Raw genomic sequence first — 18,375 nt, 5'->3', positions numbered from 1 at the left:
CATCCCTTATGTGCAGAAACTCATTATGCATTTCATCAAAGATGTTCCTAAGATGCTCAACAATGTGACAAATGCCTGCTTGGCACACTTTTGGGGCAGAGTAACAAATGAAACAATGTACTCACTGCTTGAAGGAAATTGACTTCATTTTTGTTGTACATCCAGAAGACCTGTGTGGGCCAAGTGCTTATTAAGGTTTACAAATATTTTGACAAGCTCAGGCAGTACTTCCAGGGAGTCTAGACTTCTCTATGTTTTCTGGGAATAACATCTCAGCAGTGTTGCCAAATGCAACTGAGATCAAATTAATACAGCTAAAAGGTAAAATTTTGCTTGAGCGCCCCAAAATATGTGTTAGAATGGCGATATATTAAGAGTAGTTTCTCTAGGAGAAGCACAACTTATAGCTCTTCTCAAAACGTTTGCGCTCTCTGTGTTTGTGGAGTCGCACATAGACACACTCTCACATGTAGTCCAGTGGCCGGGGCCACATTTCGGAAACTCTCTGTTTCATTAATCTCTTGAAGTGGAGGATTAAGAATGCAAGGTCAAGTCCCTATATTACGAAGGCTGAGCATATAAACTCTTAGATTACTCACTGAGAATATCTGACTTTGTACAGTGGTACCTCAGGTTAAGAACTTAATTCGTTCTGGAGGTCCGTTCTTAACCTGAAACTGTTCTTAACCTGAGGTACCACTTTAGCTAATGGGGCCTCCCACAGCCACCATGCGATTTCTGTGCTCATCCTGAAGCAAAGGTCTTAACCCGAGGTACTATTTCTGGGTTAGAGGAGTCTGTAACCCGAGGTACCACTGTATTTGCAGTTGAACAAATGTGGAATGTGTGCATATGCTTTCCTGTGCACTGTATGATAGCCAACTACAATAACTAAAATACAAGTGACTTGACTGATATACCTGTGTACAAGGCTCCCAGTTTTCTTTGAACCCTAACTAATCCTTGTTAATCAACTCCTTGTGGACTTCCCTTCTTACAGTTCACTCCTTCTCACATCTCGCTAAAACAATTCCCTGCAGTGATGTGATGACGTCACCTGCCTCCTTAATTCTCTCTGTTCCTTGTTATGATTCCTTTCAGCTATGAACCTATGAATCTCATCTATAGCTTTTCTGTGATACGGCTTGCACCATCTATGGTAAAAAATTATCAAAGTTTTTAATAATATAGAGTGACATTAACTACCATTGGTTTTGACAGAAGTTTTTGTTTTTCAGCTGCTGGGATTTGAACATATCAAGAAGGTACATGTTGCCTAACAAACCTTATCTCTTGGCAAAAAAGGAACAGCATTTCCTATGTCAAAAGTCAGCGCTAGCCTTTATCAACCATCCTTTCATTTGCAATAACAATGCAAAACATCCAGACTTTCACAAGGCAGGATTCCAAATGATTAGCTGTTTTCCCAGCCAGAACAGACTCTCCCCAGTTTCACAAACATGGGGAATTTATTCAGACATACCTAATTGGAGAGACTGCAGTAACCATTGAACCAATTTTTAGTTCATTGATTGGAATATGCAGTTGCTCTGCTTGACACAGGAAACAAAGGTTAATCTTTTTTGTTTTTCCTTATTCATATAAGAACAGGGTTTGTCTAGAACACAATTTTGTGCTCTCTCTTACTGGCACTAGATTAATAAATAAAGAAGAGAGTCTTACCCTTTGCAGAAAAGGTATTAGATAAAATGGTACACAAGAGGAAATGCCAGATGTTATTGCAATGAAGGTTTTTTTTTTCTTTCAGAAAAAAGTTTTTATTCAAAATGAATGCCGGGTTTCCATTTTACTCGCCACAACACCTCCCTATAAACAAAGAAACTGAAAGTATATCCAGTGCTCCAAACGGTGTTTATCTTGTAAGTTTAATCTCTGTACTAATATTTTAGAATGTGCTCAGGAGGAGGAAACCACAGAACATGGAAATGAACAATAAGGGAGGGAAGGATAGCAGGAAGTGGAAGAGAAAGCAGATTTGGGGAAGAGTGTTAGAAAAAGCGTACAAGGGCGGGGGGACTTACTGGGAATCAGTAAGTCGTAATTAATGGCACAAGTTGACTTCTGCTTATTCAATGGGCCTTCTGCTTTCTTGTATCCCCCATGTGCCCCTAAAATATGCTCCAGAGGGTCCCACAACTGTCTGTAGAAGATCCTGAGGATGCCTGGGAGTCTTGCAAGAGGTGAGATGTAGGTAGGTCCCATTGTACAACAGCTGAATTAGATAGAACCAGTAAAAATAGCCACAAATACAGTGGTGCCTCGCAAGACGAAATTAATCCGTTCTGCGAGTATCTTCGTCTAGCGGTTTTTTCGTCTTGCAAAGCAACCCTATTAGCGGCTTAGCAGATTAGCGCTATTAGCGGTTTAGCGGCTATTAAAGGCTTAGCGGCTTAGCTGCTAAAAGGCTATTAAAGTCTTAGCGGCTTAGAAAAAGGGGGGGAGCGGAAAAAAAATCTCAAGACTCGCAAGACATTTTCGTCTTGCGAAGCAAGCCCATAGGGAAATTCATCCTGTGAAGCGCATTGAAAAATGGAAAACCCTTTCGTCTAGCGGGTTTTCCGTCTTGCGAGGCATTCATCTTGCGGGGCACCACTGTACACCTGCCTCCAACTAAGGTTACTTTAGCACAAGATGCTAAAATGTGCCTTTGAGCTTCTGTCACACTATTTCATTATTTGTACTATGTGTGAATAGACCACCGAAGAAAATTAATCACATAACAGACTGATGTAAGAATAATCCAGCTGAAGCCCCAGATGTGAAAACAAGATGAGGACTTTCACTTCACTGAAATTTAGGATTCACAGTAGCAGTTATCAACCAGGGATTGAGAGCTGGTATATTTGAAATTGCTGCCATGTGGGTTCCTCAACAGTTCTCGAGTAGCAATTTACATGTGGAAACTTACATTGAGAAAATTACCTTAGGCATAGAGTCAGCCATAATACGCATGAGCGGTTTGCCATGTAGAGACAGACATGAAGAATACCAGGTCATGATGAATTGAATATGGCAGCTATTTTGTAAATGGTCTCAACCAAGCCATTTTCACTCACCTGAAAGGTGCATCATGTAATCAAGGGAGAGTGGGCAGAAGAATGGGATTCTCTAATTCATGTTGCAATGAAAAAGAATGAAAGGAAATCATGTGGCACATGTCAGATGATCCTATGGTCCAGCAAAGATGGACAACATTGCAGCTTTTCTTGCAGAGCTGTGCATTGTTTGTGTGTTTGTTGATTTAGCAGTGACACAAAAACACTGGCTTTACCACAATGTCATTCCTAGCCAGTTTCCTCACAAGTGCACCAATTCTTAGGCTTTACTCTTGCCCTACTAACAAGTTAAATCATTCCTATTCATTCCCTCCCTTCCATATTACGGCCAGCGAGTTACCAGGAGCAAACTTTGGTAATCTTTAATAATATGGCACCCAGTGCGAGCCCAAAATTTGGCAACCCCAAATGGATCTTCTCAATTATGGATCTTCTCAATTCTGTGACCCTTTGGCTTGGTGCTCTGTGCAGCAGAACCGTCCGCACCACCCTAAATCTGGCGCTGGAGTTACAAAAATGGGAAAAAGAAAGCAGCCGCCTGTCTGCTGTGAAATGAGCCCGCAGACCTTGCAGGACAGAGGTCTGGAGTGCTCCAGTACGAAGCTGAAAGCCAAGTTCAATCCTGCTCCTGGAATATGGTGCTCTTCTGAATTTCCTAATATTTTCCTACAGTGGCTTTGTCCTACGTGAGTTGAAAATCAAAGGACATTATTTAATTAATTATTGCAAATGGGAAAGTGTGAAGGCAGTGGGAGAAATCAATCACTTCAGCAGACAGTCTCATTAGAATATAGAGCTCCCACTCAGCAAGAGGGAGTCTCTACGTGCTCCAGCGAGGTCAAAACAATATATTTTGTTTTCTCCATTAGTCTGTTAGACGATGTCCCTTTCTCCTTAGGTTCAACCACTCCATGTCCACACTTGGGTTTCTCGATTTGGTGGGATTACATAGGTTCTGTACAGCTAAGAATAGAGTTGAATTTCTGAACAAGAGGAGTTGTAAGGCAGAGAAGAACTGCTGTCTGTTGGAATAGCTGGTATAAAGCAGTTTCTCGGCTGGATGCCTTTGCCTGTCCATTTCACACCATCCACTTTGTCCAGCATTGCCAGTTTTCCACCCCTCATAATAATAATTGGGTATTTGCCCAGACTTGGTAGACCATTGCCAAATGGCAAAAAAGTGGACGTTGTTAACAATCAACAAGTCTTCTCTCTAAATCAGAAGGCACAAGCTCCATTATTAAAGGTCTCAGGTGTGAAAACGAGATCACTTTAGGAACATGTCACATTTTAAAATGCAGATGTGCAGGTATTTTAAATCCACATCACCTCCCATTCTTATGGCATGATTATAAATTATGCACAAAATATTCCATGTCAAATTTCGCAGCTGCTTTCTGCCAAATCGATTTTGCTTCCAATTAATTTTAAATAATTCAGACTTGCCTGAAAACAAAAGGTAAACCAAATGAAGAGGTTCGGGAGATGGGAAGCGTCAAGATATACTTGCTTTCAAGCTTTTGCTTATTTATAAGTTATAACCACAGAGCTGGAGCACGTTAATTAACCTAATATGAGGTATCATAAATCTAATGGTTTGCTTAACTGAACTTTCTCAGTGCTGTGGCCTCCAGCTAGAGGTGCCAGGAAAAGTTTAATGAGAAATGAGACTTGAGACTTTTGACTCCTCCTGAAGAAAACCACGCTGCATGGAGCCCAGTTTCCAGTGCACAGGACTGGTGGGGAGGGAGGGCGGAATCAAAGTGTGAAAAAACTCACATGTGCCAAACTGTCAATGAGAAAAGTTGGTGATCAGCATTTCAGTTTGCTGCATTTCAGATCCCATGGGACTTTAGTCAAAACATAGCCATGAACCCCTCACCTCAGTATCTCACACACTGATTTACAGCTAATTAAAAACAAGAATAGCAGCTGTCACGCTTGCAGAAGACCTGTCCTCAAAATATGAGATGCAGTTTGGTTCACAGAAGAGTCACAGATGTAATATGTACGGAGCCAGCTTAGTATATGAAACTGGGTTTCTCCGCACACCCCAAAATGAGAATACAACAAAAGTGGGCTCTTTGGGGAGGGAAGAAGGGGGGCAAATTTATAGGAGGGACACAACTTTGCTGATCACTTAAAAGAACATGCTGCTAGCACACCTATGTGACTACACAGGCAGCCACACATACAATTTCCACAAGTCTAAACCCAGGCACCTCACTCAGACAACCGCCTATGAACTGCTCGCTTCAAGTCAAAACACACTTACACACTGATTTTATGATTATAAAAAGAAAGAAAAATATTCTAAATTTCAACCTGGGGCTACAATTCTTTACCCACTTTACCCACTTACACACTAAACAGAATGAGGCTTTCTTCAGCGTTAGCATGCCATTTTATAATTTATACACCTGTACTACCCATTTAGATTAATAAGGAAGCTTGCAGAAAGCATTCTCTTAAGGCAACCCCTCAATTCAAAATCTCTCTCTCTCTTTATATTTGGGAGGTGTTGGGGAACTTCTAAAGTGTCAAGAAGAGAGTCTAAGGTGGTTAATTGAGGAAGGTAATCTTAGGACAAGCCGGGGTTTTCATTTAAATTGTGTAAATCTGAAGTGATTTCTTCCCAATAGTAATAATAAAGTAATGAAGTATTGTTGCTATACATTCCTAAAATAAACTTCATTTTTTGTTAAAACTGGTAATTTATGGAAGCTAAATACAGACCCTAATAAGTAAGTATTACTGAGAGTTAACCATTTACCTTAATTGGCCAGAAATAGCTCAAAATGTCCTTTGGCAAATGTAGATCTATACATGCAAAGAGTTTCTAATTTCGAAACATCTGGCCACCATCCAGCTACAGATGGATTTAAATCTCTGCAAATTCTTTGCAACAGTGCTATGCTCTATTTCATAAATATAGTCCATGCCTTAATCAACAGAGTTCCACAAGGCAAACCAATGAGAGTTCTCCTAAATGTCACTGTTGCACCTGTTACTCTGAGAATGCTCTCCAAAAATAGAAGGAGCAGTTCTATAGAATACTGATTTCTCAATGTGAAGGAGGATTTTGAACTGCAACATCTCTTCCTTCTGTTCTGACACTTGAACATTTCTACAATATAACACATTTTAACTTGCAGCTTAGGGCCCTTTCAAGCATTCTGGAATGCTTTCACATAAATTATTTTTCATGTAGGGAGAAAGAGGACACAGATCACGTGCATGGTGACCACTAAAGCTAATCCAAGAACTCTTAAATAAGAACTGTCAATTCAAGATAGGAGTGGTGTGGTTTTTTTAAAAAAAACAAACCAGAGCTATTCTCCATCACCAGCTACAAGCCACCACTTTCTCCAGACGATATATTGTTCTTGGCATTTGGGGATGGCGGCCAACACACACACACACACACACACACACACACACACACACAATTATGGCTGCTGAGAGGAGTCCTGAAAACATGTTAAACACCATTCAGTTTACCACCTACAAATATGTTGGCACATTTGGGGAAGAATTATGCTCCACTCTACTCTGGACGATACCCAGTGGTGACTTTGTACAGCAGAAAGCACTTTGCTTTCTGCAAGAGATGTGGTATTTGCTGATTCACCCCATCCACTGCAGCCCACTGCTCTCTATGAAACCTGCTCCTTATGTCCACAGAAGGGAGAAGGACCCTCTAAAACAGTATATCACGGAGGGCTGCAGAAAGGAGTAAGCAGAAATTGGATGCCCCACCAAGCACAAGAGGAAACATTTTCCAGCACCATTTTCCAGCACCATTAGATTCACCATTAGATTCACATTTTCCAAGCCACCATTAGATTCACCTCAGAGTTGGTTTAACACTCAATCACTCTTCTTAGTGAACTCTGAGAATTGTAGCTCTTGCAAGGGGAAGTTGGGTCTCCTAACAACTCTCAGCACCCTTAGCAAACTACACCTGCCAGGATTCTCTGGAGAAAGCTATGACTGTTTATAAAGTTGTATGATACTGCTCTGAATGTATGGTGCAGATGGGATCTGTGCTAGTGATGTGTAGGTACAGACCTTGGTAAAACAACCTGGTGCAGTACCATAAAGTATGGGCTGGTCAGGGCAGGCAGAAGGTTAGACTGGAATCTACTGGAAGATCAGTGGGTAATTCACAGTAGACTAAGAAGAGTAATTTGCAGTTTATCAGCTCACATTTAGAAAAAACAGCAAAAAGGTCTTCCTTCTCTTCTAAATTAGGCTGCTGGAAAAAAGACAGTTTGGGGAAAAACTAGGAGGAGCTTTACATACGAAATGACTATGACCTCTGTTCTCGTGCTGAAAAAAAATCCTGGGCTAAAAATGAGCTCAATGTAAAGAGAGAGAGAGAGAGAGAGTGTAGAAAAATCATGTGCAGCCCTGAAACCTGCTCATCTACTCTCTGCAGACTTTTAACATTAATTATACTGGAAAGGTGTGGTTATTCAACTATATAGATGCATGGCAGGAGGGATAGAAAACTTCCATAGGTGCTAATTGGGATCTTGCAGCAAGTGTTTAAAAACCAGTCATAATCTGTTACTGTCCCAAAGTTTTCAAGGAAAAGTCCATTACACAAAACAAGTTCCTGTAATAGTTATTTACTAGCTATGCAACATGCAGACTATTAATTCCTAGAAGCTGACTTCCTCAATTCGCTTATTGGACCAAGTGCAAACAAAGCTCATATAGCAATCAATAGTTGTTGCAATCAAAGGGTAAAGCAACCTTGAGTTATTGAATTTATCTTACAAGGCATTTAACTTTAACCAACAACAAGCAGTCAGGTGGTGATTTTTCACCAAAGAAGGTAAAATTATAACGTCCCAATACAGATGGCAATTTACATGTATATGCAAACAAAACAAAACAAAAACCCAAGCACATCTGCAGAATTTAGTGGCACTTACATAAAGAACATTTTAATGTTTATCAAATGGTTGGAAATTTGCACGGTTTAATATAATGATAGTAATCTGTACTTTTGAATACAAGCAACATATATCACTTTAGTATATACTGGCTGTCAGACATATCACACGACCTCATCGTCCCCTCATGTAAGGATAACAACACATTACAGGTCAGATCCAGAAGCACTGCAAAACTTCTTGCCCAATGCCTCCAAGTGGCACTAGCACCAAATTTTCCACGCTTCCTTGCAGAGTACCACACAATGTCATCCACTAGCTCTTGCTAGACTCCTCTTCCCTGCACCAGACTAGTAAATTTCTATAGCCAACCCTACGCACTGACTCTGAGGAAACTTAACATGTTTCAGCATTCAGAAAACTGCTTTTCTTCTCCTTTGTGGCATAATTAGTATGGGTTTGTAAGCATGCTAGGTCTGGGTGCAGGGAATCCTTTAAATCACAGCTCAGCCATGCAGTTCATTGAGGGGCCTTCATCTAATCCAGTCATGTACCCCTGGCATGTCTGAACACAACCTAGTTAACCACGATACCCGGCATATAAACACCACCTGCACCAGCAATCTTGTGCAAATATCATGCTGTACATGTGGTAACATTTTTTAAAAGAAAAAAAGAGAAAAAATTATCTTGCACTTAACTTTGACCTCTTAGGATTTTTCTGAGGATATATTGATATATTTGTCACTTCAAACTTTAGGTAAGGTGTTGCAGAAAGAACAAAAACAAAACACCTTAATGCACAAGTCCCAAATTTAATGTTGTATCTTCTGCTGCATTGCATGGATATTCAGAGCTAGAACATCTTTCTTGCTTGCAGAAGGTCTCAGGTGCAATCCCTGGCATCTCCAGATGGGGGGGCTAGAAATAACCCCCATCTGAAACAGCTTATATAGTTACAATTGTAGGTGGTTCTTAAAAACTAAACTAAAACCTGGAAAGAAATATACAGTCTCACACTGTTGTTCCCCAGTAATCAGCATTAAGAGGCATCCTGCCTATGATATCGTATTATATAGCCATTCTCACTAGTAGTCATTAATGCATTGTTGTCTCTCAAAAATATCTAGATTTATACACGGATTTATACCAAAACACCCATGCTCCGTTTTCTTTATCCCCAAAGAGATGACCAATGAAGTGAAGCAAAAGCAGGAAAAGCTCTGCAACTGATACTGTCACATCACAAACTGTGCATTATTAGACATCACTGGGAGCAAAAGGAGAGAAGAGAGAAAACACAAAGGCTGCTATTTTGAGTGCAGACACACATCCTCTGCATTTTCTAGTTATCCCCTAAGCAGCACCCATTATGCACCTATGGGAAATGAAATAAGTCACATTAGAAGCACAGTATTTCACTCTAATGGCCAAGCTTTACCTTATGGGCATACACACTTTTCTTGCTTAGCTAAGCAGACCTGGGTGAGACCAGGGGAATTCAATTATTCATTCATTTCACATTTGATATATGAAAACGAGTCCCCATTTAAATTCAAGCCTGGAAGTATTAGCTCAGGACGCATTTAGCACAAAACCTTAGTATAGCCTGAGGGAAGACTCCTGGGTACAAATTTCTCCTGCTTGAATCACAGACAGAAGCTCTCCTTGAAGATAACAAGAGCCACCTATGCATATCAAATACTTGAATTTAGCCCTGGGGGTCAGCCACTGCCTTCAATTGCCATATGTAGCTCCTTGTTCTGCCATTCCATGATGCAGATTCCTGAGCCTTTATTTATTTTTATTTTTTTGTACAGCCCAGCAAATAATTTTCTTGATATCTTCTTTTACCCATGTCATAAAATGGAGAATAAAGTCATTCTGAAGGTGGATTACTTTATAGATGGGAAAATCTTCATGTTTTGTAATTGAGGGGCCATGGCACGGTACAAAACCCAACTTGACATGTGATCTCTGGGATGACCACTTACATACACATTGTCAAAAAGAATCACCAAATAAAAATGACAGAAGAGTACACTGATTTGCCAGACATATGCGAATTATAGACACAGAGATAAATTTAGAAAGGATTTGTATAATTTAAGCTGAAATATAATACATCTCACTGAAGTGGGGAAGACCCTCTCAGTCTGGTCTGTGTGCCTCTTCAGTTTGCTGTCCAGATTGATGGAAAACTTCAAGGTCCCAGTTTTTCCTTCTTATGGTTCTTTAACCATAGCTGTCAACTTTTCCCTTTTCTTGCGAGGAATCCTATTCAGAATAAGGGAATTTCCTTTTAAAAAAGGGAAAAGTTGACAGCTATGTCTTTGTCTTTGAGCTGGACTTGGACAAATCACAAGGCAGTCCTTCAAACAGAGCAAGAGTGGCAAAGCTATGGCCCTCTGTATATTGTTGGACTCAAATACCTATAAGGCCCAGGTAGCATGGTGAAGAGCCAGGGAGTTATGTAGTCTAGCAACACCTGGCAAGCCGAAGATTAGCCACACCTTAAATAAAGAATATCTTAAAATAGGATACTTTAGCTGTGTTTCCTATCTTGCAGAAGTTTGGACTAGATGACCCTTTGGGTCCCTCCCAACTCTACAGTTCTGTGATTCTACTCCTCTCTTAAGCAGGACACATGGGCACCCCACGTCAGAAATTTTGTCTTCAAGAGCACAAAAACAAAATAAGAGCCCTGCTAAATCAGACCAAAGGCCCATCTAGACCAATATCCTCTTCCCAAAGTGGACAACCACATTCATGTGGGAAACCCCCAGGCAGGCTTGCGTTTTTATGACCTTATGGATGGATCTGGTATTTTAGTTGAATTTTGCTGTTACCCACCCCAAAATCCTTGGATGAAAGGCATGCTATAAATGGTCTATATAAATAAGTTATATTCCACCCTTTTAGGGTGAAAAAAACAACAACAACCCACACAAATATGGCTTCCACAACTATGAGGGAGAGTGGAGAAATCAAGTACCGTAACTTCCATTAAACTTGAACACATTCATCTGGAATGAAGAAGTCAAAAGTAGGAAGTTTATCTCATTACAGAGTTTGGACTTGCATCACCTACATGTCAGCATTTCCTAAACAATGAATTTCTACAAATAAGTCACTTGATTTTAGGTCAGACTTGAGTTTTCCACCTGTGACTTCCAATATAAATGCTTTGAGGCTCCAAACGTAACTTTGCTACATGTTCATCGTATCACGTTAGCTAGGTATATTAACAATATTAGCTTAATCAAAGCCCTTTTCTCTTAAGCCTCTTTCAAAAAAATTTTTTTTTGAGATAGGAATTAAGCAGGTGAACAAATATCTAATGGTGTTGTCAGATAATTTTAGAAAACACTTCAGTAAGAGGTTAGAGGGACAAAGTGCAGTAGGTTTCTAAGTGAGAAGTTAGCTATATCAAGGTTCATGTGAGAGTGAGCATAACTCCTATTTTAATTATTTCGCAATAATTCCATGAAATTATAGGCAGCAATCCAATATCGAAGCAAAAATTAATAGCCAGCTATTTAGCCAGCAAAAACTTACCAGCTTCATTTCAAATGATGTATTAGGCACTAGAGCAGAGACTTCCAGAATCACAACAATCTATATTATACTATCTTATATTCACGATTTAACATTTTTTAAAAGCAGGACATGCCCAGTATGTTAAAAGTTTTAAAAAAGAAAACTGCCTTTCCCAGTGTTTTCTCTGATACAGCCACTCTGTGGGACTTTATATGTGACACCAATATTTCTCTATTAAAACTTTAGGACTTCATATTTGAGGGACTGAGAAAAGAGGCCAAATCCTAAACTGTAGCTCTATTGCCACAATGGACTTCCCTGTGCTTTTTCTTCCTTTCCTGTCCCCTTCAGTCCACTCCTCCTGCTGTCTGGGAGACACCTGCAGAGCAGATGTGGGGGGACACTGTTGGAGGAGAGGAAATAGAAGCCCTGTTGTGCCACTGGAACTACACATGTGGAGCACTGGATACAAACCATGGTCTCTTTAAAAACAACTGCAAGTCCCATAGTCCCTTCATTCATGCTGCTATTTTCTGTACACTTGCAATAGATAACAGACTCACTGGTTAAGTTTCAGGGAAGGCAACAAATACAAGCAAAGACACTGATTCCAGTAAGAGTGGGATCTCATTTCCCTACTAAATGCACAGGCCCCAGAAGATGAATTAGCTATCTTTAATTACGGTCACTCTTCTGTACTTAATATTTTACGTGTTACTTATACAAAAATGGCAAGTGAGAGTTCAGGATTGCACCACTGATTTTTCAAACCTTAGTTTGTATAAGCCTAGCTTTATTTGACACCTATTCCCAGAAGTCAGACACCATCTACTACCGCACTTTTCATTTTCACCCATAAAATTGACACTCCCCCCCCCAATCTGGGATGGTGTAAGTGCAGTAATTCACATGCCATACTTTATTCTCCCTGTGTATGATATGCAGATGCTGCAGATCATTTGCACATTGATCTGCAAAAATGCACACATGTACAGAACAGTCCTAAGTCAAAGCTATAAGTAAAGTCAATGAGTGAATCAGAAGACGCTCTTTACTGAATATTCAGTCACAGGGCTAAATCTTAAAATCATTAGCCAGGAAAACTTTAATTGACTTTGTTAAGGTTTGCTAAAATAGTGAAGCCTAATAGTAGCAAGATCTTTCAAGCCTGATTCACATTTTCAGCTCCTGGCAACTATACATTTTTAAACGATTTTCTTTGTTTTAATAAATTAAATGACAATTACCTGCTGCCGAATTTCTTCTTCCATTTTTACTGGTGACCCAAGCTCTGCAACTTGCTTAACTCCTTCACTTGCATATCCTCCATATTCCCAAAGTACGTAGTTCTTTGAATGAGACCCACCAATGATCGCAGACCAGTGGTTAGCTCGCCCTTTAACCAAAGAAGATAAAATAATACAATAAGTAGCTTTAGAGAAGATTGTCCTACAATGAAATGCCGTTTGCCTTCTGTGGGAGCTAAAGTGAGATGTTGCCACAGAAAGCATATAAGATTATCTTCTATTGTCTCATTTCCATTTACAGGGCTCCATTCTGAAGGCTCTCTTCAGCTATAGTGTTCAGTATTCCAGACAGATAGAGATGCCCTTTCCAGGATACTCCAATGCATTTCTCTTCTTCCCCGCAACTTTCCATTTCTCCCTCACAGTCTGTTAGTATTCCATGCCAACCAAGCAAGTTGTGTCATCATTGGACTGTTCTTGGTAGTTTCCCCTCTCAGGGCTCCCCCTGCCCTCAAATGCAATCTCAGTAAGAGATTCTACTTCATTACCCAGGGTCCAGTTTCCTTGGAATGAAGGCCAACAGAGACTGTTGGGTCTTGAGGATATATGGTTTTATTTACACATATATACAAACTGAGTATCACATGGAGGGGCTCCTAGTGTTAGCACTCCAACAAAACTTGCTTCCCCATTTGCTTACCAGGAGAACCCCAAATCCAGCTTTGGATCCAGCACAGAGCAGACAAGTCTCTGTCCCTCCAGCTTCTAGCATCAGTACAACTGTCTCACACAGCTCTCCCATATCCAGCTCCCTTTGGCCTATTGTTCTTTGTCCTAGGATGCTGTATCATCCAGCCAGGTGAGAGGAGTGGGAAAATGTCTCCCCGACTTCCTGGAGAGCACCATCACCTAGTTTTAGCTATTGCAACTTAGCTCACTTTTTGATAAGCTGATGAGAACACTTAAGTGGTCAGCTAAGGCCATTTTTCTTACAAGGAAACGTCCATGACCCAGTTCAGGAGTGTCCTCTACTACATCCTAACCCTTCCTGGATACAGGAGTCCTGGAGGGGGAAGGGACCCAAGAATACCACCCAGACTGCCCCTCTAAACTCACAACACTGCATTTTTCCTACTTCTACACACTACACCATTCCCCCAAGTCTGCTGATACCTCTTCTCTGCATGATAATTGTGTCGTTTTGGAGAATGAGCTCACTGTTAGTATATAGTTCTCATATTAGTTTCACATTAGTTTCAATGTAAGAAACTAATGCAAGTCCCTTTACTTTAGTTTCTCACCTTCATTTTAATTTCTTGCATTTGTTTTACTTAGGAGGCACAGTTTTACAAATGGATACATTCCTAAAGTTGAAAAGAGGCACTGCAGTGTATTGTATACTGATGCATTTCTCTGTATAGAGTTGAAAGACTTGTGAAACTGACATAGCATGTCAAGTGTCTCATCTGAAGCAAAGAAACGTCGGTTCAATGTCTGCAAGAAGTCTCCAATAATCAAATAGTGAAGCTTTTGTCTAATCTGTCTGCAGTTTGGCAGGCCTGTTGCACAGAGATGGAAACAGATTGCCTACAAATTTCCCAACATCTGAACTGAAATAGTTACAAGCAGGAGAAATTTCACTGGGTCTCCCACTTAAATCACTGAGAAACTTATGGGGTGTGCGTCTTTTTAACTGCCTATAAGGTGGGTACTCTTTCACCAATCTATATGAAATATGGTAGATCTGATAATTAAGGCTACAAAATGCATGCCATTTGGATGGAAAGCATCAGTGTTACAGGCAGCAGTGGCTCTCCATTGAAATTAATGTAAAATCAAAGATGAGGTAAAACTAAAACAAAGATTAAAATTAATTTGTCAATAACTAACGTGAAACACAATCAATGCAAATAAAATGAAGGCAACATTAGGTCGCCTTTAGAAAACCAAACTAATTCAGATGCAGACATAGAGGTTATTCTTTCTTTCTTTCTTTCTTTATTACATCTATACTTCAGTTTTCCCTTTCTTAGATGATACCAGGGCAGGACACATTGTACTTTAAAAAACAAAACAGCACACAGCCCAACAAGACGACGACAAGAATCCACCAACAGCATACAAATCAATATGGCTAACCTGATTCAAAAACACCCACCCACCCCACTCACACATGAAAACAAAATTCACCACTGCCAATCGCAAACAAACAACCACACCCTAGGCCAACCCCAATCTCTCTCACCACCAAAGGAACAAAAGCAAATAGCAAAGAGAACCCGCACAAGTGATGCTGACATAAAACCTCACATATACATTAAGTAAAATAGAAACATCGCCATCTGACACACACACACACACACACACACACTCATCATGGCCACCTCCACCTCTTTTCCCCTTCTCTTCCTAATGTAACACTAATGTCTCAACAAATGGAACTGATCTGTAGAAAATGTAACTTGAAAAAAGACATTGCACATACTTTTGTAAAGCAAGAAATCTTTAATTAAAAATACTAAAAAAAACAAACCAGCAATTAGAAGTGGATAAAAACAAAAGTCATCAGCCATACAAGCACTCGTGGAGTCTCCTATGGCTCCCAATTGCAGAAGCAGCTAATGCCCCATTAATGAACAGGCAATCTTTGTCTAATGACAGCATAAGAAGAACATTGGCACCAGTGATACTTCCAGGGGACATGGCAGAATCAGGACACCCCCTCTTAGAAGGTCCTATCTTGGGTTACCACCTGATGTTTATTCTCCTGACACTTCAGTAAGTTGAGATGGAAGAGCTCACTGGAAGTTCTGTATGCAGAGAACTTTGGGTTGCGGCTGGGGCGGAATATCTATTCTACGTTCTTCAGCTGACTTCTGATGTTTTGACTAAGGAATATCCATGATAATTTATGAGGTAAAAAGGCCTACCTTCTGTCACAGCTAGAAAACTGTGCTTGGCGTTGTGGGTCACACGTGATACAAGCCTTGAGGAAGCTAACATGGTACATGGATTGTCAGAAAACATAAGACTAGACAAACTTGCCCTGAGAATTTGGATGCCCTGCAGGTCATCCTGCTGCCTCCTTGCTTGCCTGTCACTAGACTGTGCATAGTAGCTTGGGGGTGGCTGGGGAGTACAGCCTTATGTTGCTGAGCTGCTTGCTCCTTCCACTTGGACCAGCAGCTACAAAGCAACATAGTGCTATTAGTGTTTAGCAGCTGTTTTACGGTCCCTGCAGGCCTGGTGCCAGAAACAAATGTTCCATCCGCTCAAAAACTGGGCCAAAAAGTTTCAGCATGAAGAAGGCAAACGAGAAACGAATATCTGAAATAAATGGAGAGAACAGAATATGTTTCCTGCATTATTGGAATGAGGAACCAGAAAGAGTTATGGGAGGAGAAGGTATGTGGAAATTGTGCAGACTAGAATAACTGTGTTGGGTGAAACAATGGAGAAGAAAAACAGAAATGTTTGTGCAGAACAAATGAAGGGCAGGCAAACTGAAACAGCTGAAGGTGAAAGACAGTATGGAGGCAAAAGAGGAGAGAAACATGCCCCAATAGATCGGAAAGGGAATGAAGATCCAATTTTAAGCTTCATTAGGAAAAACTACTGGGAAATATATAGCAAGCAAATAAAATGATTGCCACACACCCCCTATGATTCATGACTTAAAAAACAAGCACATCTGTGATATCCAGTGTAGGTCTATTTTGAGTGTAACTTAGTTGAATAATATTCCTATGTGAGTTGAATAATACACACACACACACACACACACACACACACGCGGTTCGTATTTGATGCTTTGCTTTGGGAATTGCTTCCTTTTGTTGTTTCATTTCATAGAATCATAGAATCATGGAATCATAGAGTTGGAATAGACCACAAGGGCCATCGAGTCCAACCCCCTGCCAAGCAGGAAACACCATCAGAGCACCCCTGACATATGGTTGTCAAGCCTCTGCTTAAAGACCTCCCAAAAAGGAGACTCCACCACACTCCTTGGCAGCAAATTCCACTGTCAAACACCTCTTACTGTCAGGAAGTTCTTCCTAATGTTTAGGTGGAATCTTCTTTCTTGTAGTTTGGATCCATTGCTCCGTGTTCGCTTCTCTGGAGCAGCAGAAAACAACCTTTCTCCCTCCTCTATATGACATCCTTTTATATATTTGAACATGGCTATCATATCACCCCTTAACCTCCTCTTCTCCAGGCTAAACATGCCCAGCTCCCTTAGCCGTTCCTCATAAGGCATCGTTTCCAGACCTTTGACCATTTTGGTTGCCCTCCTCTGGACACGTTCCAGTTTGTCAGTGTCCTTCTTGAATTGTGGTGCCCAGAACTGGACACAGTACTCCAGGTGAGGTCTGACCAGAGCAGAATACAGTGGCACTATTACTTCCCTTGATCTAGATGCTATACTCCTATTGATGCAGCCCAGAATTGCATTGGCTTTTTTAGCTGCCGCGCCACACTGTTGGCTCATGTCATTTCATTCCCACTTCATTTCTTAAACAAAGCTTTGTTATCATCCCCTGCAGATTTAAGTGGACAAATCACAGTGGAACTGAAACATCTACATTTTTAACAGAACTGGATACAATTTGCAAGTAGCTTCTGTGAAAATGAAGCCTAGAGAATTTCAGAGAAATGGGTCAAGGGGTATGCTAGGCACTTTTGGATTGTGAGCATTTTAAAATGTCTTTACTGCCCTGGCACCAGCTTTTTTGTTTGTTTGTTTTTTGAGATATTGGCATGAAATTCACATGGAATGTAGAGGTGTACTTTGGCAAAATCTTGGCAAAATTTAATAGGCATTATGGTTTGGGTTTTAAACATCAAAAAGTGTATTTGAGGTTTATTTTAATAATCATAGGCCCAGTTAGCATAAATCCACAGAAGATGCTAGACATGTCAATTAGAATGCTAGCTTGTTTACATTCAGCCACCCCACCCCAAGTTGATTGGAAACAGTGACAAAGGTAGACATAGACTACCTGCCGCCCTCCCCAAAAAGCAGCTCCTAAAATGCAAATGAAGCTTTGTTAAGCAAAAAAGCTTCATTTTCTAAGCACTTCAAGATGTTTCATCCCTGCCTTTTTGTCGCCTGCTTTCTTACAAAAGAACTACAAAGCATCCCTGACTCCTTTTGGAGATGAATAGCAGGAGTGGGTGGAATAGTGGAGCATGACTGTGGTGGCTATATTAGTTGAGAGTGACCAGTTGGCTTCCCTGATCTTGCCCCACCCTGCTCTGCAATACCCTTGTAAGTTACAATTACCAAGTGTCCAAAGGGTGGCTGAAGAAACCACAACAAACATTTTTCATATTGTCTGATGGATAGGACTATAGGGTTGCCATATTTCAAAAAGCAAAAATCCAGACACAAAAGTTGTTGTTGAACTTCTTCCCTTTTTTTAGTTTCTGAGCTATTTTTAATGAAATTAAAGTGATTTCCGCCCCGACACTGTTTCCGACTGCCGTATTCTGTCTAAGATCAGGTTTCACACATAATAACCAAATCTTATGAATTCATGGCTGGCATAGCATTTCAGTGTACCTGTACTGTTTGCAGCTCAGTTCTTTGGACTGAAGCTCATT

General features: G+C 40.5%; 1 protein-coding gene across 1 annotated transcript in view; it reads right to left on the bottom strand.

Moving 5' to 3' along the window:
• Positions 1-18,375, bottom strand: part of SPON1 (spondin 1) — a 280,598-nt gene that overhangs the window by 161,119 nt on the left and 101,104 nt on the right. The window contains exon 6 of the mRNA XM_082214277.1: positions 12,769-12,917. Within this exon, the coding sequence (XP_082070403.1) occupies positions 12,769-12,917 (149 nt within the window). The remainder of the gene's footprint in view (positions 1-12,768; positions 12,918-18,375) is intronic.

The sequence above is a fragment of the Podarcis vaucheri genome (assembly GCF_965113315.1).
Source record: "Podarcis vaucheri genome assembly, chromosome: 1".
Lineage (NCBI taxonomy): Eukaryota > Metazoa > Chordata > Lepidosauria > Squamata > Lacertidae > Podarcis > Podarcis vaucheri.
The sequence above is the reverse complement of the archived record's forward strand: the minus strand, read 5'-3'. Positions and strand labels throughout refer to the sequence as shown.